This window comes from Chiloscyllium plagiosum, unplaced genomic scaffold, assembly GCF_037043375.1.
Source record: "Chiloscyllium plagiosum isolate Xiang-an unplaced genomic scaffold, Cpla_swu_hap1 HiC_scaffold_22, whole genome shotgun sequence".
Lineage (NCBI taxonomy): Eukaryota > Metazoa > Chordata > Chondrichthyes > Orectolobiformes > Hemiscylliidae > Chiloscyllium > Chiloscyllium plagiosum.
The window spans coordinates 50,745,190-50,769,513 of record NW_028270160.1 but is presented as its reverse complement, the minus strand read 5'-3'; the positions used below and the strand labels follow the sequence as shown (position 1 = coordinate 50,769,513).

Below are 24,324 nucleotides of genomic sequence, written 5' to 3'. Positions count from 1 at the left end.
AGAATGGGTTATCTGATGAAGATAATTTGGAAGACCAAAGCCAGGAACCAACAAATGTTTACCCTTGAATTAATTAAGAATGGTTATAATTTTAAAAGGAAAAAGAACAAGCAAGTATTCTGGTGCAATTTTATTAATTTATGTTTGCACAACACAAAACCTGTTGTTAAAGTACCCTCTGAAAATATGGTTCATTACCTGATATTCTTCATATGTCGTGATGTAATGTGTATAAACATTACATAGTCCTGAGACAACGACATCAACATCCTTCAATGACCCAGTGGATTCAAGCTCCTGCCAGGGAAGAAGTTAGGCATCTATTATTACTGCATCGACAATATCGGTGATAATAGGAGCATTTATTAGCCCTTCTTAATAGTTAGTTCCCTTCATTCAAAACTGCTTGACAATTTCTAATATTAAATATTATTAAGTATCATCTGACAATATATAATAATTGCCTTGGGCATTAAGGTTTGAGGGAGTTTATTGACAGAGAGGTTTTGGTCAGGGAGTTTATTAACGGAGGGTTAGGGTTTTGGTCGGGGAGTTTATTAACAGAGGGTTAGGGTTTTGGTCAGGGAGTTTATTAACGGAGGGTTAGGGTTTTGGTCAGGGAGTTTATTAACAGAGGGTTAGGGTTTTGGTCAGGGAGTTTATTAACGGAGGGTTAGGGTTTTGGTCAGGAATGTGCTTGTTTCTTGTCAAGCTTTCTGATTTAGTAAGCTTGGTTTCATACTACTGTTGTAATATGGCTATCACTCTGGCCAAGATCACTCATGACTGTGTGGAGGGGGCCATTTTCTTTTAAGGGACACAGTAATTCTTTCAGTACTGGAGCACGCTCTGATGTCCTTATGGTTAGTTCAGGATTTGCTATTAACTGAGGTGTGGGGGATGGGAGCTAATGATTGACGATGTTTGACACTAAGTGAGGGATGTAGCAACAAGCAACAGAGATTTTGAAAAATTTAGAGACAGATTTGAATCTCCTTGAAAGTACAGGCATACACTACAATCAGATCAACTTTGAGTTACTCACTTAGCATATAAAAACTTAACATACCCAGAGAACATTTCCCCCAAAATAAATGACATGAACAGAATCTCAGCATTTAAAGAGAAGTAAGGAAAAACTCCATTTATTTCACACCACAGGAAGTCCCAGAGGTTTCATAGCATTTTGCTCTTGATTAGCAGTCAATGTTTTAAGATGGCCTTATGAATTTATTTCCACTTGTTGCAGACTACCTACATTTATCATTTTAGATTCGATTCGATTCGATTCCCTACAGTATGGAAACAGGCCCTTCGGCCCAACCAGTCCACACTTTCACACCGAAGAGTAACCCTTCCAGACCCATTTCCCTCTGACTAATGCACTTAACACTATGGGCAATTTAATATGGTCAATTCACCTTACCTGCGCATCTTTGGATTGTGGGAGGAAACCGGAGCACCCGGAGGAAACCCACACAGACACGAGGAGAACGTGCAAACTCCACACAGTCGGTTGCCCGAGGCTGAAATCGAACCTGGGACCCTGGTGCTGTGAGGCAGCAGTGCTAACCACTGAGCCAGCGTGCCATCCATTTATAAGTTTAAATTCAAATATTCACAGACAATTCGACAAAAGTGCAATGGGGCACGAGAATACTAAAAGTAGGCAATACATGAATGTTCATGCTTTAAAAAGCTGACGGTGCAATAATACTGAAACAAGAAGTAATGGCAGGATGTGAGGGGTTAGCAGCTGTGAGTTAAGTTTTACAATGACAACTTGGGGGACCCAGGCACTAGAAAAGAACAAACTGAAATTGCTCACTCGTATGTACTAGTACCGACAAAGGTCAAACTGTCCCCCTCACACATGTCCCCAAACAGTGGTGTAATTAGAATGATAGACTGTAGGGGGAGGTGTAATATAATGGATTAGAATTTTAGACGGGAAGAGGAAATATAGTGCCATGAATTAGAATCATAGACTGCAGGGGACGATGTGGAATAATAAATTAGAATCAGAGACTTGGAGAAGGTGAAGTGTAAGGGGTTAATTCTAGTTGCATAATGTGCTCATGATTACAACATCACATGAAGCAATGCAACATCACATGATCTTGCTCACTTACAGCAACATGCCAAGTAATGGGCTGCTTAATGAAGTTATTGTGCCCTTCCTTACTTCTCTTCAAATCCTCAGCAAATTCTGCACTAGTACAACAAGACCAATAATGCACATATAGTATTAAACTCAGAGTACATATACTCAGAGTACAGAACACATATAGAGTTAAACTCAGTTCCTTTAATGCCAAAGAAACAATAAAAATTTTCACAAATGATGCTAACTCCAGAGGTTAGCTGTGACCTTCAGTTCTTTGCCTAAAGGTCGGGGGTTCAAGTCTGTCTCCAGTGCCCTGAGCACAAAAGCTACACTGACACTCTAGTTCAGCACTCTAAGGCATTATCATTATGAGAGTTAAACTCAAATCAACTCAGAGCCTGTCTACCTACTCAAGTAGACATAAAAATTCTCATGGACACTACTGCAAAGAGTATCAGCGAGGATCTTCCAGGTATCATGACCAAGATTTACTTTTTGAACAAACATTATTGGAAATATATAACTATTCGGTATTTACAGCTGATGGAAGCTAGCTGTATGTAAAATGATTACATTTTCTAAGTAATTCAGAGGCAGTAAAATGATTTTTGGCTTCCAGAAATTGTGACAGGTTCTTGAAATAACAAAATGTTTCTTTTACTTATCAACTGACAGTGCACCAAGTTAACATTTCAAAGGTTTTATAGTAATTTCAGCACTTAAGAGTTTAATGGGGCGATTAATGTTAGCAAGGAAATGAGGCTGAGGTTGCTACACAGTATATTTGAGTTGCAGTGAGCTGTGCTCTATAGTTTATATTCACGTTACAAAGCAGGTTCAGGCATTGTGCAGAGGCTGTTATGAAGTGGGAAGGTCAGAAAGATGGAATCACTCAGGGCCATTCCTGTAAATAGGGATGAACAGGAAAGCAGACAGACTGCTTATTCACCATGGATATCCAATCCCTCTACACCTCCATCCGCCACGACCATGGCCTCCAAGCCCTCTGTTTCTTCCTCTCCCGACATCCGCAACAGTACCCTTCCACTGACACACTCATTCGTTTGGCCGAACTGGTCCTCACCCTTAACAATTTCTCCTTTGAATCCTCCCACTTCCACCAGACCAAAGGGGTAGCCATGGGAACCCGTATGGGCCCCAGCTATGCCTGTCTCTTTGTTGGCTACGTAGAACAGTCCATCTTCCATAGTTACACCGGCACCACTCCCCACCTCTTCCTCCGCTACATTGATGACTGCATTGGCGCCACCTCGTGCTCCCACGAGGAGGTTGAGTAATTCATCAACTTCACCAACACATTCCACCCTGACCTTAAATCCACCTGGACCACCTCTGACACCTCCCTCCCCTTCCTGGACCTCTCCATTTCCATTAATGGCGACCGACTTGACACCGACATTTTTTTACAAACCAACCGACTCCCACAGCTACCTGGATTACCCCTCTTCCCACCCTACCTCCTGCAAAAATGCCATCCCATATTCCTAATTCTTCCGCCTCCGCCGTATCTGTTCCCAGGAGGACCAGTATCACCACAGAACATACCAGATGGCCTCCTTCTTTAGAGACCGCAATTTCCCTTCCCACGTGGTTAAAGATGCCCTCCAACGCATCTCGCCCACATCCCGCACCTCCACCCTCAGACCCCACCCCTCCAACCGTAACAAGGACAGAACGCCCCAGTGCTCACCTTCCATCCTACCTTCGCATAAACCACATCATCCAATGACATTTCTGCCATCTCCAAACAGATCCCACCACCAAGGATATATTTCCCTCCCCACACCTTTATGCCTTCTGCAAAGACCATTCCCTCCGTGACTACCTGGTCAGGTCCACGCTTCTCCCCCCCCCCCCCCAACTACAACCCACCCTCCCATCCTGGCACCTTCCCCTGCCACCGCAGGAACTGTAAAACCTGCACCCACACCTCCTCCCTCACCTCCATCCAAGGCCCTAAAGGAGCCATCCACATCCAAAGTTTTACCTGCACATCCACCAATGTCATTTATTGTATTCGTTGCTCCCGATGCGGTCTCCTCTACATTGGGGAGACTGGACGCCTCCTAGCAGAGCGCTTTAGGGAACATCTCCGGGACACTCGCACCAATCAGCCCCACCGCCCTGTGGCCCAACATTTCAACTCCCCCTCCCACTCTGCTGAGGACATGGAGGTCCTGGGCCTCCTTCACCGTCGCTCCCTCACCACCTGACGCCTGGAGGAAGAACGCCTCAGCTTCCACCTCGGAACACTTCAATCCCAGGGCATCAATGTGGATTTCACCAGTTTCCTCATATCCCCTTCCCCCACCTCACCCCAGCTCCAAACTTCCAGCTCAGCAGCGCCCTCACGACCTGCCCATCTCCCTTCCCACCTATCCACTCCACCCTCCTCTCTGACCTATCACCTCCATCCCCACCCCCATTCACCTATTGTACTCTCTGCTACTTTCTCTCCACCCCCACCTCATTTATCTCTCCACTCTGCAGGCACCCTGCCTCTATTCCTGATGAAGGGCTTTTGCCCAAAACGTCGATTTTCCTGCTCCTCGGATGCTGCCTGACCTGCTGCGCTTTTCCAGCACCACTCTAATCTAATCTGCTTATTGATCGTAAGCAAGGACAAGAGACAGAGTTTGTTACGGGAGGGAACATAGTTAATATGAATGAAACAGAGATTATCTGTAAGAGTAGTGTTCAATCTGCAAATATTTGATGGAAACCTCAATTTGATTTGATGCAATTCATTAAAAGTACAAAATAATCATGAAAGCACTTGTTTTGCATTAGTTGTGGTACAGGCCTCAGTTGGTCCCAAATGCCTTCCTTTTTAAGTCTAGAGGGCGAGAATCCGTAAACCATTCATCCCCAGAGGGTACTGCAAGTAATCTGCCTAATCCAGTTCCTACTCCACATTCACAGTGGACATTTTCTGGCAAGTATCTCTAATTAAGAAGAAACAAAGATCAATTGTTTGGTTAACCTCCAGTCTGGAATAGGAACATGAAATGCCTCAGCTGTTCCCCGGCTGAGATCAGTTGATAAAGCACAGAGCATTATTATAACCAGGACTTTCCGACCTGTGAACCGTAATGCTGCATTCAATTGTGCTTTTATCCACCAGATCATCAGGGGAATCAGCTGAAATATTTTTGATATATTTCTCAGCTTAACCACCTTAGAATACATCTAAGGTACTTGACGTTGATTAATAACTTACATGCTTCACAGCTTCTCGCAGTCTTCTTCCTGACATAGTGCTAAGGAAAGGAAATCAAAAAGGAAATTGGGAGACTTTAACAGCTTCTATGTACAATGATACTTAACCAGTGAACAATCCATCAATCCAAACTAGTTATTTCATTTGACAAATGGATGACCTGAAAGTATTTAAATCAATAATTGGTGGTTAAGTAATATTGCATGTCATTAAAATGGACAGCATGATAACAAGCATTGGTAACAGGTACATCAGGCTAACACAGTGTAACGTACTGGGCCAATGATTATCCCTTCTATAAAGTAACCAGAAAGATGATAGGGGTGCAATTTTCCCTTCTCTGGAGGTGGTGACTATCTTGATGACAGGTCATAATCCTAGATTATTAATGAACATACTGAACTTTTAGTGCAACTTGTGTTTTAGTTTTGAAAGACAATAGAGTGCCAAATGAATAGGAATGTATTGCATTGACTGCACGGAAGATTTCTGTGGATTATACTTAGCATTGAGGAAGATCCTAGTATGTTAAATTTGACAAGACTCAAGAAAGTTTTAAAGAGAAAAACTTCAAAAGGGGAAGTGCACTGCAAACTGGATTGCAATCTCCTGTGACATATCTCAAAACATGAACATAGAGGCCGCAGTCTGGTCAAGAAACATGTTTGAGTCTTCTCCTTTCTACAATACAACAGAACAAAGTTAACAGTTATTTTCAAACCTGGTCTATGTGTGCTAATGACTGATGTGAAGGTCATAGATGCAAAGTCTTCCTTAGGCTGCAGCTTAAAAAAGAATGTCTCTCTCTTTAATCAAGTCAGAAATCAATTAAAACTGTAGTCAAAAGCAAATGGAAAAAAGGCTTTCCATCTTGGGGTGGCTTGTTGGTTCAGTGGTTGGCACTACTGCCTCACAGCGCCAGTGACCCAGGTTCAATTTCACCCTCAGGCAACTATCTGCCTGAAGTTTGCACATTCTCCCAGTGTCTGCATGGGTTTCATCCGGGTGCTCCAGTTTCCTCCCACAATCCAAAGATATGCAGGTCAGGTGAAGTGGCCACGCTACATTGCCCATGGTGTTCAGGGATGTGTAGATTAGACAGGCGGTAAATGTCAAGTAAAGGGGAATTGGGTGGGATACTGTTCAGAGGGTCAGTGTGGACTTGTTGGGCCAAAGAGCCTGTTTCCACACTGTAGGGATTCTATGATTCTATGAAAAGAATGTAGCCTTTGTAAATTAACCATATGGCGGTGACTCAAGAAGGGGAGCCAGCTCAGTTCATCCTCAGTGGAGCTTAACAATTTAGGGTATCCCAGTGGAACTGTACTAAATTGTAAACATCACCAGGGCTTGGTCACAAGATGAGGAAAGTAGAAAAAAGGAGAAATAACTGGGTAAGATTGCACTGGAGAGATATTCACCACAACCCCCTAACCACCCCACCCCTTGCCACCACCTCAGTGATTAGGTCTTGTGAGGAAGGTCTAGTGGGCCTTTCTCAGCTTGTCAGCAGCAAAGGTACTTAAATGACCAATGAACAGCCATTTAAGGATCTCTACATATTCAGGGGAACAGATGGGGTAGATGAAGTAATTTGGGGGGGAGGGGGGAGGGGGGTGGTTGAGGGAGCTGAGTCTAAACATTAGAGCCAGACTTTTCAGGAATGAAATTAAGAAATGTTTTAGTTGCAAGATATGCCAGAAAGTTTGGATCACTCTTAGCAAGTGGCAACTAATGCTAGTTCATTCTAAAACCAAGACTAACTGATTTTTGTCAACCAGAAGTTAGGAGTTTGATTGTAATCTCACTGACTGGTAAATCAGGCTTGAGGGGCAAAATGGACTATCCTTGTCCCAATCTGCCATTATGCAGCAGCTATAAAGTTTTACAATGAATTTAACTGCTCAGTGACTGCAGGAAGGAATCCGATGGGAACTGAAACCATTGCTTTATAATGTGGCTCCAAAAAACTTCAGCAGAGACTCACGTGAACTCTCCAGGAACAGCTGTGATCGCCAGCGTCCCAAGGGTAAGAATTTGTACATCCACAATTTCCGGATGCCAAGGTAGAGGTTTATTCATCTGGAAGGTAAGGATGTAGCACTCAGTTAAATATGACCCTGCTGTGATAAATTTTGCATTTGAATGGAAGTTGTTGTCATGTAGATCATAGAGAAAGGAGAGGAGTTTGTAGCAAATAGAAATAACCTGATAAGGTTACTTCATCACTGAAGAGTAAATTGTGTACTAGAAGCATTCACACTTCGTTAGGATGAAGGAACTTTCTAAAGATTTGTATGAAGGGGACCAGAGAAAGCAGCACCTTACAGGAGTGAGATCTGATTACTGAGGGCTCAATGTGGTAGAAAGGTTTATGTTTGCACTCTGTCTCTTTCATAAAAGGTCATCAAATCAAACCATTTCTCTCAACAAGCCCAGTCTTGTGGAAAATCAATTCTCAGGGTCAAGGCAAGGACTTGCTCTAAGAATCACCCTTTTTAATCATACGGCAATGGACTTCAAATCAGAAATGATGTGATTTTGTTTTTGCGTAAATTATTGTATTCAATGTGGAACCATTAAAGTTCACCCCTGCAACAACCATGAGCCGGGAATCTGCCAGGATGATGAAGATGCAGTCTCGATTCCATCTGTGTACAGACTGTTCAACATTGATCTTTCCAGTGTTTATGATGAAGCATTGTATCTTGTAAGGGAAACTCCCAAGAGAGAAGGACACGTCAGAGATCCTGAACACACAGGCACCGATCCTCTTCTTCTTGCTCCCCCACAACTAGACTCCTGAATGTCACTACAAAGAGGGGAATCAATGTGGATAGTCCTGCTGATTACTCCTAGTTATTGGTCTGGCTATGTGGTCTGCTGGGACCTGGAACAGGGTGAAGATCAGAAATATAAATTTGGGCTGGGAAATGCACTCCACCATTTTCCTGCCACTCGTGATTGGGTTGTCAAGGTCTGACTTTGCTTCTTAGGGACTCGTGCGAATGAGACTTTGCACAGAGCTGCAGATAGTGGAACCTTGAAAGGAACTACTTAATTGAAAGTGAAATTAATTAGACCTTTTAAAGTCTTTTCTTTAATATTTTCACTTTTTATTTTGGAAGGTGGGAGCACATTTTGTTTGGCAAAGGTAGCCCTCTGGGTGAACGTGGATTACCCGTTCAGTTAACAGTTAATCAAGCTCGCACATGTCCAACAGAAATTTATAAAATGTGAAACAAACACTTATGGTGCGACATCTCACAGCGTAGCAGAAGCAGAGAATCTTGAGATATTTTGTAATATTCAATAAGTAAAGAATGAACGCACTTCTCCTGTACTGAAAAGGATTGGTTTGGGATGATGGCAATCCTGCGTCTCATTGGACGGTTTTCCCAGGAGCATGTCACGGACTGCATCCCAAAATGGATCTCCTTCGATGGTTCCTATGGACACATCACCACAACACAAATCAAAACCTACTTCATGGTGGTGGGGCCATCTCATATACTGAGCGATGCAGCTTAATTTTCATTCTCTTTACTTTTGCCGGGAGAACGTTTCTTTCTAAGCAGCAAGCTCCAGACTTACCCTGTGTAAAGTTAAAGGCTCCAACACCATCAGTTGTGCCAGCAGCAAAGCTGTACCCAAGGGCAGGTTTACATGTGTGACCCTGGAAGAGGAAAGCTCCATTAATATGGGTTACACCATCATCATCATCGGCAGTCCCTCACAGACAAGGATGACTGTCTTCCAACTTAGGGTGAGTCCGTGGGTAGCTGTACAAACTGATGCAGCTGTCACACACAACCTCAACATTTACTGCCCAAATGTTATAAAGAAAGCCCGACTGTAGAAAGCACTGAGGTGTTTTCCTTCATGTCACACACTACAATTTGGATTATGCGCTCCTTAAAACTATGTGTCACCATATTTAGGTCATTTACCCATTAGGAAAGGAAGATAGTCAATTTCAGAAAGAGCTAGACATTACATCAGAGATTTTAACATTTCCATCAAAATATTTGCCCGGAATAATGGACAACCAAAGGTCAAAGGAGAGTGAAAATCCTAAAAAGCAATTAATATCAATAAGGAAAAGTACTGGAGAAATTAATAGTATGAAAAGCTAAACAAATCCCCCCACCTTAATAGCTAAGGTCTTTTCCCCAGGATGGGGGAGTCCAGAACTAGAGGGCATAGGTTTAAGGCAAGAGAGGAAGATAGAAAAGAGATCTAAGGGACAACTTTTTCACGCAGAGGGTGGCGCGTGTATGGAATGAGCTGCCAGAGGATATGTTGGAGGCTGGCACAATTACAGCATTTAAAAAGCATCTGGATGGGTATATCAATAGGAAGTGTTGAGAGGAATATGGGCCAAGTGCTGGCAAATGGGACTAGATTAATTTAGGATTAAGGGCTGGATCGAAGGGTCTGTTTCTATGCTATACATCTCTGCTATGATGGCCTACAACCTAGGATTCCAAAGAAAGTGGACCATCCAAAATTTCCTAAATTATTTAACAATCACAATGATTTGACCTGAAAGAGATCTAAGTTACTTGTCTTTACATCAGACATTTCCAAAATTACCCTTTCTCCGCAAACTAATGCATTTCTATATCCAACCTAAATCCAGCTCTTTTAGTGATGATATTAGGGTTTTCTCCTTTGGTTAAATCTTTATAAATAGACAGAGAAAGATCTAGTTCTTTTGAGGCCCAGAGTCATGAATCTTGAGCACCTTTTCAAGTTAGCCATATAAGTAGAAAATGGCTGCATCATTTAGATATGAACCTATCAAGAAACCTAAAAGTCATCTTTGGAATGATTACGAGAAATACAATGGGCAAACACTGGAAAAAGAGCTAGACTTCGGAGTGGAGCTTGTCATTTCCTTTCTGTTTTGGCAGAGCAAAAGATTTGAAGAAATGAGAGGCCAAACCTCAAGACTTGGCTTGGCAAACAGCTGTTCTCTGTTGGCTCGACAGTACTGAAAACCACTTAAGGAGATATTTTCCACAGGCAGAGACATCAGGCATGATATAACAGATATGTCTCATTCCCTGTCATTTACATCAAAACAACACTGATTATCAAGAACACTGAGGACTGGAAGCACCAGGGAGGTATATAAAATTTAAGTTTTCTTCGGCAAAATAGTGAAGTATAAAACCTTCCAATCTTTCAAGAAAATATGAGAACATGGTAGGAAGAGATAATGAGAGGGTTGGAGACTTGTTCAGAGTAGAAATACGAACAGTCGCTTATTCAACCGAATGTTCAGCTTCTATGTTGTGGACTGCATGTTGTGCTATGTACTCTCTAATGCACCACATAGCAGCATGGCATGGTACAGATTTTGCTCTTTCATAGCTCTCCACATGTAAAATGCAAAGCTTAGTTATTGGAGATCATAAAACTGAATTTTTCTCATATTTTCCATCCAGCATGAAACCTCATGGAATGGCTGTTTATAACAGTTGTCGAACACATCCATTTTCATAAACAACTAAAGGCAAGTTAAAGATAATGATTAGGAAGGCTCTGCCCACTGACACCTTGTGTCCCAACTTGTTTCTGAGAAACGGAATTGGATATTCTTAGGAAACATGAAAACTAACTGTATGATGAATGTAGGCCAATGGTCATTCTGATATCATTGGTAGTTATCTTGTTGCCATTGGTTACAAGGATTCAAACAATTGACACAATAGGTTGTTAATCCCAAAAAGATGACCAAGTGATCAGCATCAGAGAGAGCAACGGTCACCATGCCCTCGTCTGATGGCAGAGCTCACCAGGCAATGGTCTTCTTTGGATGGAAGATGGATCAGAAGACTTCCTTAACAGTCCTGTCAGGCAGCAGAATGTGGCCTTCACAACTTTAATGAGATTGACTCACTCTGTGACACTTACCTACTCATCCTCTCGTATTGGTGAACCATCCTTGACTATTATTGCTTATATATATTTTTGTTCCATTTCACCAATGGATCACATCTAAGTTGCTGCTTAGCACATTAACAAACTATGTGAAAATTCCTTACTGAGGGTGGGCTGCCTATACTAGGTGGCTGTGATCCTGAACTCACAAAATCAATATAATGTATGGAAAAAAACAGCTAGCTCTAATGCCATAATCATGTTGTGAAATAACATGGACTCGGGAAACTAGGTTGGAATATTGGGCAGTGGGGCCACAGGTAAAAGTAGAAACCTTTGCACTACCAAAGATGATTCACCAATGGGTCAAACCCATGCAATTATTTTCTTTCCTTTTGACCTTCTTTCTTCTGAAAACCTTTCAGATAATGGGCTGAGAAATGATCTACCTCTTGCTTCGCCCAATGCATGACAGACTGCCGTTTTAATTCCACCCTCTGAACTTCGTTTTCAACCTAATATCACTGGGCCAGGAGAGTATCCAAGTTATTTTTCAGGGTTAGAGTGGATGGTGTGATGTTGTAGTTCAACAAAAAAAGAGTAAGGTGTTTTTTTGGTAGAATGATTTTCAACCCCCTGCTACCCATAAAGCCTCCCCTGACAGAGCTCCTTAAGGATTATGTTGTAGCGCTTTGTTGAACTTACTGACAACAAACGTGGCCCATGAGTCTAATCAAGTAAAGGTTGCCTTACAAAAGAGAGAAAACAAAGGCTGGTACTCACTGAATGTGTTGAATTGAATTGAACTGTGACATCAGTCATGTTGACCCACTGATGAGCAAAGCTGACAGGACCTTTTATTTCTCTCTTGGCTGTTCTGGACAATTCCTAGGAATAAAATTCACATCAGATAAGAAATTGTAAAACAGGTGAGCAGCAATTCTCCATTTTAATTCACAAAGTTTGCCACCTCCTTGGGTGACTTGTATTTTTTAAATTCTTTTATAATTTTTCAGCAATGCAAGGAAATCTTTACATCACTGTTATGGCAAAGAATGTATCACCCCGCCCTCTCAGTGGAGAATACACAACAATATACAGGAATTCTGCCACGGCTGCAGTGCTGTATGTGTCAGCTTTAACTTGTCTTCGTTGCCGACTTATTCTGAGAATTTCTATTTGAGCTGTCATAATCACAATTGCAGGGCTCCTCCAAGCAGTTGGGTCATTGACCATTGAAGATGGCTAGACAGAGAGGAGTGACTTAGCACAAAGGAAGTGTAGAGCAGCAACTTGATTCCTTGACTGTGGAGTCAGTGAGATTGCTTAAGGTCCTCAGTCTTGCCTTTTAGCATTAGAAAAATACACGCTCAAGCATCAGCTGGACTAAATTAAACCAAAGGAATCCTATTGATGCTAATAATATGGGTCATACGTAATGTTATAAAATGTTGAGACCCCAGCACTGATCCCTGTGACACTTCACTTGTTACGTTGTGCCAACAAGAGGATTACATTTTTGCAAACACTATTTCCAGTGAGCTCGCCAATCTACCATCCCATATGATACCCCTTATAATATGTGCTTGTATTTTCCACGATAGTCTTTGATGTGGCACCTCATCAAATGCTTTTTGGAAATCTAAGTACAGTACATCCACCAAATCCACAGCACATGCTGCTTCTTCAAAGAGCTTCAATTCATTGCTTCAAAATGATTTCCCTTTCACAGAGCCTTGTTGACTCGCCTGAATACCTTGAATCTTTTGAAGTGTATGGTAATAATGTCTTTAATAATAGCACATAACATCTTTCCTATGACAGATGGTAAGCCAATGGGTTATGCTTTCTTGCATTCTATTTCCCACCCTTTTTAGATAATGGAGTTACATGTGCAATTTTCTAATTTGAAGGAACCTTTCCCAAATTTAGGGAATTTTGGAAAATTAAGCTAGCACCATAACGATCTCACTAGCCACTTACTCCAAACTAATGAGAGGACAGCTCTTCTACCTAATTATCTTCAACAAACAATGTTTTAGTATTTATGTCCGATCAATCTGTGCTGCTGGATTATAATCTCACCAGGTTACGCTCACCTTTGCTTTATTGTAGATGTGCTGTCCAATGATTGAAGTGCTTTCAAACATGTCCTTCCCAGGACCTGCAGACATACACATCGATGGCTGTAAAGTTAAGGGTAAGGTGGTTGGGGACGGGGGTTGGGGACGGGGGGTGGAGGTGCAAGAAGAAAGATGCAGAAAATCACCGTGAATCATGGACCTATTAAACTAGTCAGTGCATAGCTTTAGAGTGTGTGCTCACTGGAGCCAACCAGAACCCACTAGTTGTTGCATTTAAACTCATGGACAACTGAGAAACAATTTCTAGCATGGGGGTAGAAATCTTTTTTTTTAAGAAGCATGATATTTAACAGTTAAATTTTCCAAATGTTAGTAAATTCCAACGAAAACTAAAGGGAATACCAAATGTACACATAAGTCCTGCTTTTTAAACATAATATTATTCATGTACAAGGCACAGCAGTAGGCCATCAGCCCTTGAGGCTAATCCATCACATAGTCAATCCAACTGTAACCACAAACCCACATTCATACCTACCACAGTAACCTTGCTTACCCAGCATCTACACAGCTTTCTGTTACAAATATTCAAAGACACTTCAGAAAGAGAGTTCCGAAGATTGTCAAACAGCAGTGAGAATAGCAATGACCTCATTTCTGTTTTAAACGGGTGGAAATTTGATTATTTTTATTTGGTTGGCTAGAGTAAAGAGGAGATAATATTGTATTAAGTTGTTCAGGTTAAAGGACAATTGCTGACGTAACTGAGAGCTTGAGGCATTAGGTAGGCTTTCTTGGCAGCAGTGTGGTTTAAGGGCCACAAAGTGAGATTGATGCTGCCATCGATCAGCCGTTAAAAGCATTCAGAAATATCAAACACTGGACTTACTCCTCCAATAGGGCAGGTGCTCTCAGGATTGTTGCATGTTTCCCCTGTGTTCACACAGTGAGGACCCATTGTGTTCGAAGAGACATCTCCCAAATTGGAGGAAGCAAATGCTGCCACAAATGGTCCCTGTAAGTGCAAAAATCAAGGCAAAATATCAACATAACCATTCAGCACGTTGCTTTATGATGTCCTGCAAGCAGGCTAGAATGGCGGGAGGTGGGAACGGTGAACAACAGTAGACGTAGCTGACATTTAAACAGCTGAATTATTCAGAAACGTATATTAATACCATGTACATAATTTATATTATGTTTATTAATAATTTATAGTTTATAGGAAGGAGTAATTAAATTTGCAAATCATATTAAAGTTGAAGATCACAGAAGCAGAATTAACTTAGAGATTGCTGAAGCCTCCGTTACAGTCTAATCAGGGAGGTTTCAAAGGCTCAATAAACTCAAACTGTAAATTGCATTTCCCCACAGTTCCACTTAAGCCTGAAGTGGGGCTTTGAGCATATTGGTCACCTTCCTTGCAGATTGCATTCATGTTTGCTTGTAATTGGCTATTCTAGTTAAGCATTTCCAAAGTGTAAAGGGCATTCATCTGCAATTTTCCATTACTGAGAAATGAACTTCTGCCATATCGCAATTATAATCTATCTGCAGTAACCTTTTGCATTGGTACATTTAAAAAAAAAGCTAACTAATAGTTCAAATTCTTAATGATAAAGAATCCTCAATCCTCCATGAAATCACAACCTGAAAGAAGGCATCAGCCTTTAATCTTCCTGACCACAGCAACATAATTTCTTAAATGGTTTGGAGGTAGGTCACATAACTTCAGGTAAACTATTTTTAGAAAGGTTATTTAACAAGTTAACAGTGAACAGTAAAATATTGGAATATTTCTGGGTCATGGTGCAACACTGATCTCATTGAGTTACAGATTATTAAATGGAATTAGCAGTATCTTTGAGCTATGTCAACTTATCATGGGTAAATAGCATAGGATGGTGGTTTGCAAGAGCTAACAGTTATCTTCAGATTTTGGGAAGAGTTCAAATTAATGGAATTTTAATATTAGTGGAATAGTAATTATCAGAACTTTGTTGGTGCATTAATGAGTGTGAACAGGCAAATATGATGCAGGTTAAGGGACAATATAGTGTACATTTATTAATAGCTTGACCACTCAATAAATTAAAGTAATCCCTTCTGACTGCCTTTGGTCCATACTCCTCTATTGCCTGCATATTCATGTGCTATCTAAACACACCTTAAACACTATTGTATCTGCCTCCACCATTACCCCTGGCAGTGCATTCCAGGCACCTACCAGTCTCTGTGTGAAAAACCTGCCCCTCACATCTCCTTTTAACATTTCCCCTTACCTTAATTATCGGTTGAGATTACTCAAAATGTGTAATAAATTAAATAAACATTGACTGTTATATTTTGGCTGAGTGCTGTCCTGTGTGTTAATTGATGCAATATGGAAGACAAATACAGACTTCTTGAAGTTTATTAACAATACTAACTATTTATATTTCAACAAAATGGAAAACATGCACATGGTTTTGTTTCAATGTTTCTGGTGTTACCGTACATTGCAGACACATAACTGACTGTCTGACTGAACACACATAATATCATGAAGGGCACAGATAAGGTGAGTAGCAAGGGTCTTTTCCCTGAGTCAGCAGACTTCAAAACTTAGAGGGCATATTTTGAGCTAAGAGGAGAAAGATTTGAAAAGGAAATGAGGGGCAATTTTTCAAACAGTTTGCATTTGGGATGAATTGCCAGAGGAAATAGTGAATGCAGGTCCATTTAAAAGACATTTGGATAAGTACACAGATAGGAATGGTTTGGAGGGATATGGGCCAAACACAGGTAGGTGGGACTACTTTAGTTCTGGAACATGGTCAGCTAGTTGGACTGAAAGGTCTGTTTCCATGCTGAATGACTCTATAATGCACTGAGAGCCTGAGAGACCAAGGTGAGTACTTTCATATTGGAATGTCACGGGTACACTTCCAGTCTGGTCAGGAATATATGCCAAATCATTACAAACACAGCAGCCAATTTGGGCCCAGCCAAGTCGCAGGAAGTGCAAGGTGATAATGACATTTGTTTATCGTGCTGTTGATTGAGGAATACTAGACAGCCTTCTTCCTGCTCTTTATTAAACAGTACTATGGGATCTTCTCGATCCATCCAACATCTCATCTGAAAGATGGCATCTCTGACATGCAGACTTAAATGGCAGTCTAGATTTCTGGACTCATGTTTCTGGAACAGGATTGAGAACTCACAACCTCCTAGCTTACACAGTTGCGCTGATACTGCTGACCGTGCCGACAGCTGTCATATTAAAGCCATTATAGTGCTCTCAACATATAGATCTCCACACAACATTGATACATTTATGTGTTATTCACCTCCCCAGTCAAAGAGCCTGTGTTCTTCTCCTGTTCAAACAGGTAAGATGCATATCCCATGTTGTCACTGCTAACCAGGTGATTGGTATTGTTCATGCTGACAGGATGGACAGCAAACCAGCTACAACAAAGCAGAAAGGAGCAAAACAAGTGATTGTTAAAAATGGCTAATACGTCACCCTAAGGAAATGATTGACAGCATCTGCAGGTAAAAATATATTGTTGTGCCTCTGGTCCCTTCCAATACATAGATATTTGGAGAGTAGGTACAATACCCCTTACCCACAAAGTGGTATATAAAATGAACATACTTTAAGAAAGTATCAAATTAAATTGGGGAATTTAAATGCTTAAAGCTTTAAAGAGAATTAAGACAATATCTTTTGTTGACAATTTTACCATGTATGAGACTGATGACTTTTAAAAATAAATTTATTTTCCAGTGACCAATGGAAAAACTAAAGAACAAGACTGCATGCATTAAGACTTTTAATGTGACAAACAAATTACTCAATATAAACATAATATTAGTTATCAGCCAACTAATACATCAAAATAAACACAAAAGTACTTTCATACTAGCTAACACAATCAAAATACGTGTTGTAATTCTTTCCACAGTGTACCATACTTCTGACAGCCAGGTAGCATTTCCCTGCCATGTTAGATTGGAGCCCGCAATGCCTTGAAATTTGTTCACTTAGTCTCAGTATTCCTGAACAGACTTCTACCAAAGACCAGGCTCACTATGGCAACTCCATATTCCTAAAGTTTCCAAAAGTTTCCAAAAGTTCCATGGGTTCCATCTTTTTTTTCTCCAAACAGAGAACTGGATTCTCACCGACATCCTGCTTGGCTGCTAACCCCACAACTTATTTTCCTGCTCTTCACAGCCGTAGTTGCATTCTTTCCTTGCTCGCTCGCTCTCTCTCTCTCGATTACTGTGTCTGTCTTCAAAAAGGAAATGTACCTTTCCTGTGTCAAGGTATAAAAACCATCACATGATTTTCAATAGGTTTCATTTTAAGGTTTCTTTACCCATGACGTCAGTTTGAATGGACTAGGGCTTTGTTTGACCAACATACCCTCCACCCAGAACATTCTCTTTCACCCTAAGCTAAACAACTGTTTAGACAGCTTTCAATTAGAACAATTAAAGGCCTGAAGCCAAATTTCAAAATAATTCAAATGCACAATATCAGGATGAGGTTACTGGATTTTATAGCATTGAGTTGCAAAGTTGCAGTTAATAAACTTTTGAAGTTTTGCATTGGCCTGCGTCCTTTTGAAATTATCTGAACTGTAAGCCCTTCATTTCAGTGGGTTACACCTGAGGTGATCTGTGCGATTGAATTTAGGTTTTTGTTAAAGTATATTGTAAGTTATGCCGATAAGGAAAATGCAAGTAAAATGGAGAGAGGGAGCTGCAAAAGGAGAGCGAGCAAGCAAGGGCTTTTTGCTAACTATGACAGTGACTGACAGATTTTGAAATTTGATCCAAAGAAAACCTATTAAATCAAATCACCATGTGTGTTACCAGAAGTCTTAAAGTAAGAGAAATGTTCACGGCATCAATAAAAGCACTCATACAGGAGCTTTACACATCAAAGCAGCATATGAAAGGTGGAGGAAGGCAAGGGGAACAAAGACAGAGAAGAAGTGAAACAGAAACCATTAATAAATAGTTACTTTGACAGTTATCACCTGAAATACAGAAAGCATGGAAGACAAAGTCAGAGAAAGCATCACACAAACAAGGAACAAGGAAAAGAAGCATAAATACCATCAAAGTTCAGTCTTCCTGCAACTGTACTTTACAATAACAGTATGTAATACGTGGTAATTAAATCACCATTGTCATATATGGGAAAAGCCATTTTGATTACCAGAGCTCATTCATTCATTAAGAAATGTCCACCCAGGAAACAATACTTTCTGAAAAATTTTATCTTATGTTCACAGTGTTGTCATTCTGAAACATCACACCATCTGACTCATTGTACGCAATGCTATAGAAAACTCACTAATAAGTTTAACAACACAGTCACAAGTATAAATTTAAACAAGTTTGAAAATGATCCAAAAATACCCAAAACATGTTGCTTTATAAATTCTATTTTCTAATGTACCTGAAGAACTTTTATGGCCAAAATGATTTGGAATATTATATATTTTTCTAAAGAAAGAGCCATAAGTAAAAGTGCATAAAATTAATTTCAGTTCTACAAAATCACAAAATCCAAATTCAGTTGCAACTGTTGCTAACTGTCAGAAGAGGAGATACATTTACTTTTATAACATGGCTTTCTTATTATGAAATATTGTGCTTTAAAGCAACTTCCTATTCCATTTTTCTTTTCGAACCATTGGCACCCATTTGTTATCTGAGCTGTGGAACTGTGGTTGGAGTAGCTGAGAAATGTGCGATATTTATTAAGTCATCTTTCAGACTAGACTTGGTGTGATTTTCCTTTCTAGCAACTAGTTAAATGCTATAGGCATGGTTGCATAGTATACTTGATGATTGTATTCCTCTCACTGATGCAAAACATTGCCAACATATATATAAGTTTGATTGTGAGAATAAATGTTGGCCAGTTTGTAAGGAAAACTAATAATACTATCACAACCACCTAAAACAACCAATAGGGTCTTGATTTAACATCTTCTCTGAACAGCACATCTCTAACACTGAGGTACCTTCTTCAGGCCTTCACTGAATTGTTTAGATTATGAACTTAAATCTCTTGGATTTACACTAAAATTCACTCTGAATCCACTTTTACTCTCCAGGAGAGTGGTACCACTGGCTGAAAGGTGGGATTTGGAATGTTGGCTTCTTTACTTTTGATCAGCAAATCCATGATGAGGACTCCATGTAGAAAGATATTCAAGCTGCTGATGATTCAATGGTAATGGAACTCGTAAACTACAGTTAATGCCAAACAACAACATCTATGTTTCTTTATTTATAATATTCAAGGATAAAAGTTCAATAATACAACCATTACCTTGATGGCTACACTCACTAATATCACTTCCAAGAATATGAACCAATGATTGAACCAGTATGAACAATAGCAAGATTCCTTTAAAGCCACATTTTCAAATGTGCAATATTGCTCTACATAATGTTTATGATCTTGGCTTCAGTCCAGTAACCATTCGCATAGGAAGATCTTATAGAAGATTCAAAAACTATGACATTCAATAATTAGGGAGAAATAGAAAGTGTTTGAATCGAAATGCAATGATGCACTTGTGCCCTTTCTAGTCTGCTGCAGTTATGTAATGACTACATGCTACAGTGCACACAAACTGTCAATGCGCTCCTTAAGTTCACTTCAAGGAAAGACCTTGTGTTGAACCGAGAGGTGTATTGTACACAAAAACTTAGTACCAGAACAGAATAATATTTGCAATTCTTCACCCCTCAATAATCACTGATCTGAAATATTTCCACTCTCAATTCCTTCAATGTCCTGGATGCATTTCATCCAGCCCTAGTGCTTTGCCAAGTTTAAGTGCCAACTGTCAATCCAAACTTCCCACTTATCAATTTGGTACGCTTGTAGTGACAGAGTTTTCTCTTTTGTCACAATGGCCTGGTTCACAGCCACCTCCTTGGCAAAGTGTTCATTTAATACCTGAGCTATGTCCCATGTCTCCATTTGGAAGGCAGCCTTTCAGTCCTTAATTGGTTCTACCCCTCCTTTTACCACCTTATATTATTAATATGATAGGAGAAAATCTTGGGATTCTTCATTTGCCGGCCATTATATATTCTAATAACCCCTCTTCACTTCTCTAAACCTTCCCCTCTGAACCTTCTCTTGACTCTCAGTTGTATTTTCAACTTGGCATCTGTCATAATCAATATTTTCCTTTTTTAATCTTAATTTCCATCTGCATTCTCATTTGGGGGCTCTGGATTTGTTTGCCACACTATTCTCTTTTGAGGGAATGTACCATGACTATGCCCAAATCATTTCTTTTTTAAGGTGGCCCAATTTTTATCAACTGTTTCTTCCACCAACCTTTAATTCCAGTCTATCGGACTCAGTCCCGTTGAATTTGACTCTCCCCCGTTAATTATTCTGACTCTGGATTGCCTATTGTCCATTTCTATTGTCTTCCAAACCAAACAGTATAAAGATCACATCTTCTCAATGCTCCTCCTGAAACCTCATCTACTTAGCTCACCTCTTTTTCAAGAACCAGGCCCTTGAACTCTTTGGAACCTCCTCTTCCCAGCACTCCACTGCTATCACAACCAACAATACAACCTCTTTCCTATCTTTGCTGGACACCCAAGAATATGCAACACCTAGCCCTACTGTTTCTTGAGCCAGATCTCTGCCAACACCACAACATATTTCCACATGGCAATCTGTGCCCTTAGCTCCCCAATTATATTGACTATTCTTCATGTATTCATATACATGCACAATAACCTTGGTTTAGAATTCATTACTTTCTCTCTTACTCTGACATCACTTATTAACTTTCTGTTCTCTTTACCAGTGCTATCTGTTTCTCCAAGTATCTTGTGCATCCTGGTATTCTTCTCTAATAGCTTTTCCTGTTTCCAAAGCTCTGCTGAGTTAGTTTAAGGCTCTCCCAACTGGTGAATTTCCAAAAAGGGAATCTGTCCTCTCTCTGTTCTGGTGCAACCCCTCCAAGATAAGAAGTGTTAGAGGGAGATGCAAGCAATCAGTGGAGATTTAATGGACAGGACTCAGAAATTGAAAGAGTTTTAAGGCTGTATTCAGTGCCATAAGCCCCCTGGTAGCAAATATGAAGTAGGAGAATGTATTAATTCAAATAATAAACAAGCTTTAGCAAAGCAAGACAGTATATATTGGGATAAGCAGCTGAGTTCAGGTCAGAAAGAAGCAAATGTCTTGAATGTGTTCAGGATACTGTAGACTTCTCCGTTTCAGGTCCTGGGCCAGCAAGGGGCAAGCTACGTCAGATTTACTAACGAGCAATTAGCTAGATTTTGTTAACAGCCAAACAGTACTCAGCAGTTATTTATTGCACCCGTAATTTGATTGAGTTCAATGTTGCATTTGAAAAGGCAAAATGTAAAAGTGACTAGCATTCTAGATTTCTGTAAGACTGACTCCATGGCGAGAGACAGAGACTATCCACAGCAAATTAGACAAAATATTTATGGATAAATGGACAGAAGATAGGAAGGAAGTGCTTAAAAAAGGAATTTGCAATACGGAAACACTTTATACACCTAAGAGGTAAGAAGTCTACTTAGCAAGCAAAAGGGAATGGACAATCACAGAAGTAAACAAGAGCACAAACATAAAACATAAAACATTACAGCGCAGCACAGGCCCTTCAGCCCTCAATGTTGTGCCAACCTGTGGAAACCAATCTGAAGCCCATCTAACCTATACTATTCCATTATCATCCATAAAACTATCCAATGACCATTTAAATGCTCCTAAGGTTGGCGAGTCCACTATTGTTGCAGGCAGGGCATTCCACACCCTTACTACTGAGTAAAGAAGCTACCTCTGACATCTGTCCTATATCTATCGCCCCTCATTTTAAAGCTAGGTCCTCTTCTGCTAGCCATCACCATCCAAGGAAAAAGGCTCTCACTGTCCACCTTATCTAATCCTCTGATCATCTTGTATGCCTCTATTAAGTCATCGCTTAACAATCTTCTCTCTAACAAAAACAGCCTCAAGTGCCTTAGCCTTTCCTCGTAAGGCGTTTCCTCCAGACCAGGCAACATCCTGGTAAATCTCCTCTGCACCCTTTCCAATGCTTCCACATCCTTCCTATAATGCGGCAACCAGAACTGTACGGCCGCACCAGAATACTGTACAGCTGCAACATAGCATCATGGATCCAAACCTCAATCCCTCTACCAATAAAAGCTAACACACCATATTGGTTCTCAACAACCCTACCAACCTGGTGGCAACTGTTAGGGATCTATGCACATGGACATCAAGATCTCTCTGCTCATCTACACACCAAGAATCTTACCATGAGCTTAGTACTCTTTATTATTGTTGCTTCTTCCAAAGTGAATCACCTCACACTTTTCCACATTAAACTCTATTTGCCACCTCTCAGCCCAGCTCTGCAGCTTATCTATGTCGCTCTGACACCCGCAACATCCACAACTCCACCGACCTTAGTGTCATCTGTAAATTTAGTAACCCATTCTTCTATGCCTTCATCCAGGTCATTTATAAAAATAACAAATAGCAGTGGCCCCAAAACAGATCCTTGTGGTACACCACTAGTAACTGAACTCCAGGGTGAACATTTCCCATTAACCACCTGTCTTCTTTCAGTTAGCCAATTTCTGATTCAATCCGCTAAATCACCCTCAATCCCATGCCTTCGTATTTTCAGCAATAGCCTACCGTGGGGAACCTTATCAAACGCTTTACTGAAATCCATATACACCAAATCAACCACTTTACCCTCATCCTCCTGTTTGGTCACCATCTCAAAGAACTCAATAAGGTTTGCAAGGCACAACCTTCCCTTCACGAAACTGAGTTGACTATCTCTAATCAAATTATTCCTTTCCAGATGATTGTAAATCCTATCTCTTATAAAACAGTTTACCCACAACCGAAGTAAGGCTCACTGGTCTATAATTACCAGGGTTGTCTCTACTCCCCTATTGAACGATGGGACAGCATTTGCTATCCTATTCTGGCACTATTCCTATAGACAATAATGACATAAAGATCAAAGCCAAAGGCTCTGCAATATCCTCCCTAGGTTCCCAGAGAATCCTAGGATAAGTCTTATCTGGCCCAGGAGACTTATCTATTTTCTTACTTTCCAGAATTGCTAACACCTCCTCCTTATGAACCTCAATGCCATCTTGTCTAATAGCCTGTATCTCAGTATTTTCCTTGACAACATTGTCTTTTTCCTGTGTGAATGCAGACAAAAAATATTAATTTAGCACCTTTCCTATCTCTTTGGACTCCATGCACAACTTCCCACGACTGTCTTTGACTGGCCCTAATCTTCCTCTAGTCAATCTTTTATTCCTGACATAGCAAGAGTTCCTTAGAAGCTGCCTGACCAGCTGTGCTTTTCCAGCACACCACACTCTTCAACTCTGATCTCCAGCATCTGAAGTCCTAACTTTCTCCATACCCACAGAAAGCTTTAGGGTTTCCCTTGATCCTACCTGCCAATAACTTCTCATGTCCCCTCCTGGCTCCTCTTAGCTCTCTCTTTAGGTTCCTCCTGGCTAACATGTAACTCAACTGCCCTAACTGAGCCTTCACATCTCATCTTCACATAAGCCTCCTTCTTCCACTTGACAAGAGATTCAATTTCCTTAGTAAACCACGGCTCCCGTGCTCGACCACTTCCTCCCTGCCTGACAGGTACGGACTTATCAACGATACACTGTAGCTGTTCCTTGAATAATTTTCACATTTCAATTGTGCCCATCCCCTGCAGTTTCCTTCTCCATCCTATGCATTCTTAATATTGCCTAATCACATCATAATTGCCTTTCCCCCAGCTATAACTCTTGCCCTGCAGTATATACCTATCCCTTTCCATCACTAAAGTAAACATAACCAAAACGTGGTCACTATCACCAAAGTACTCACCTACCTCCAAATCTAACACCTGGCCAGGTTCATTACCCAGTACCAAATC

General features: G+C 40.6%; 1 protein-coding gene across 2 annotated transcripts in view; it reads right to left on the bottom strand.

Annotated features, from left to right (window-relative positions):
* The window catches only part of asah2 (N-acylsphingosine amidohydrolase 2), a 92,987-nt gene that overhangs the window by 26,581 nt on the left and 42,082 nt on the right, over positions 1-24,324 (bottom strand). For both annotated transcript variants that reach the window (XM_087999054.1, XM_043712370.2), the window contains 9 exons: positions 16,654-16,774; positions 14,211-14,336; positions 13,337-13,423; positions 12,021-12,125; positions 8,943-9,024; positions 8,682-8,797; positions 7,336-7,430; positions 5,349-5,388; positions 199-297 (listed from right to left, as the gene is read on the bottom strand). In XM_087999054.1, the coding sequence (XP_087855180.1) occupies positions 199-297; positions 5,349-5,388; positions 7,336-7,430; positions 8,682-8,797; positions 8,943-9,024; positions 12,021-12,125; positions 13,337-13,423; positions 14,211-14,336; positions 16,654-16,774 (871 nt within the window). The remainder of the gene's footprint in view (positions 1-198; positions 298-5,348; positions 5,389-7,335; positions 7,431-8,681; positions 8,798-8,942; positions 9,025-12,020; positions 12,126-13,336; positions 13,424-14,210; positions 14,337-16,653; positions 16,775-24,324) is intronic.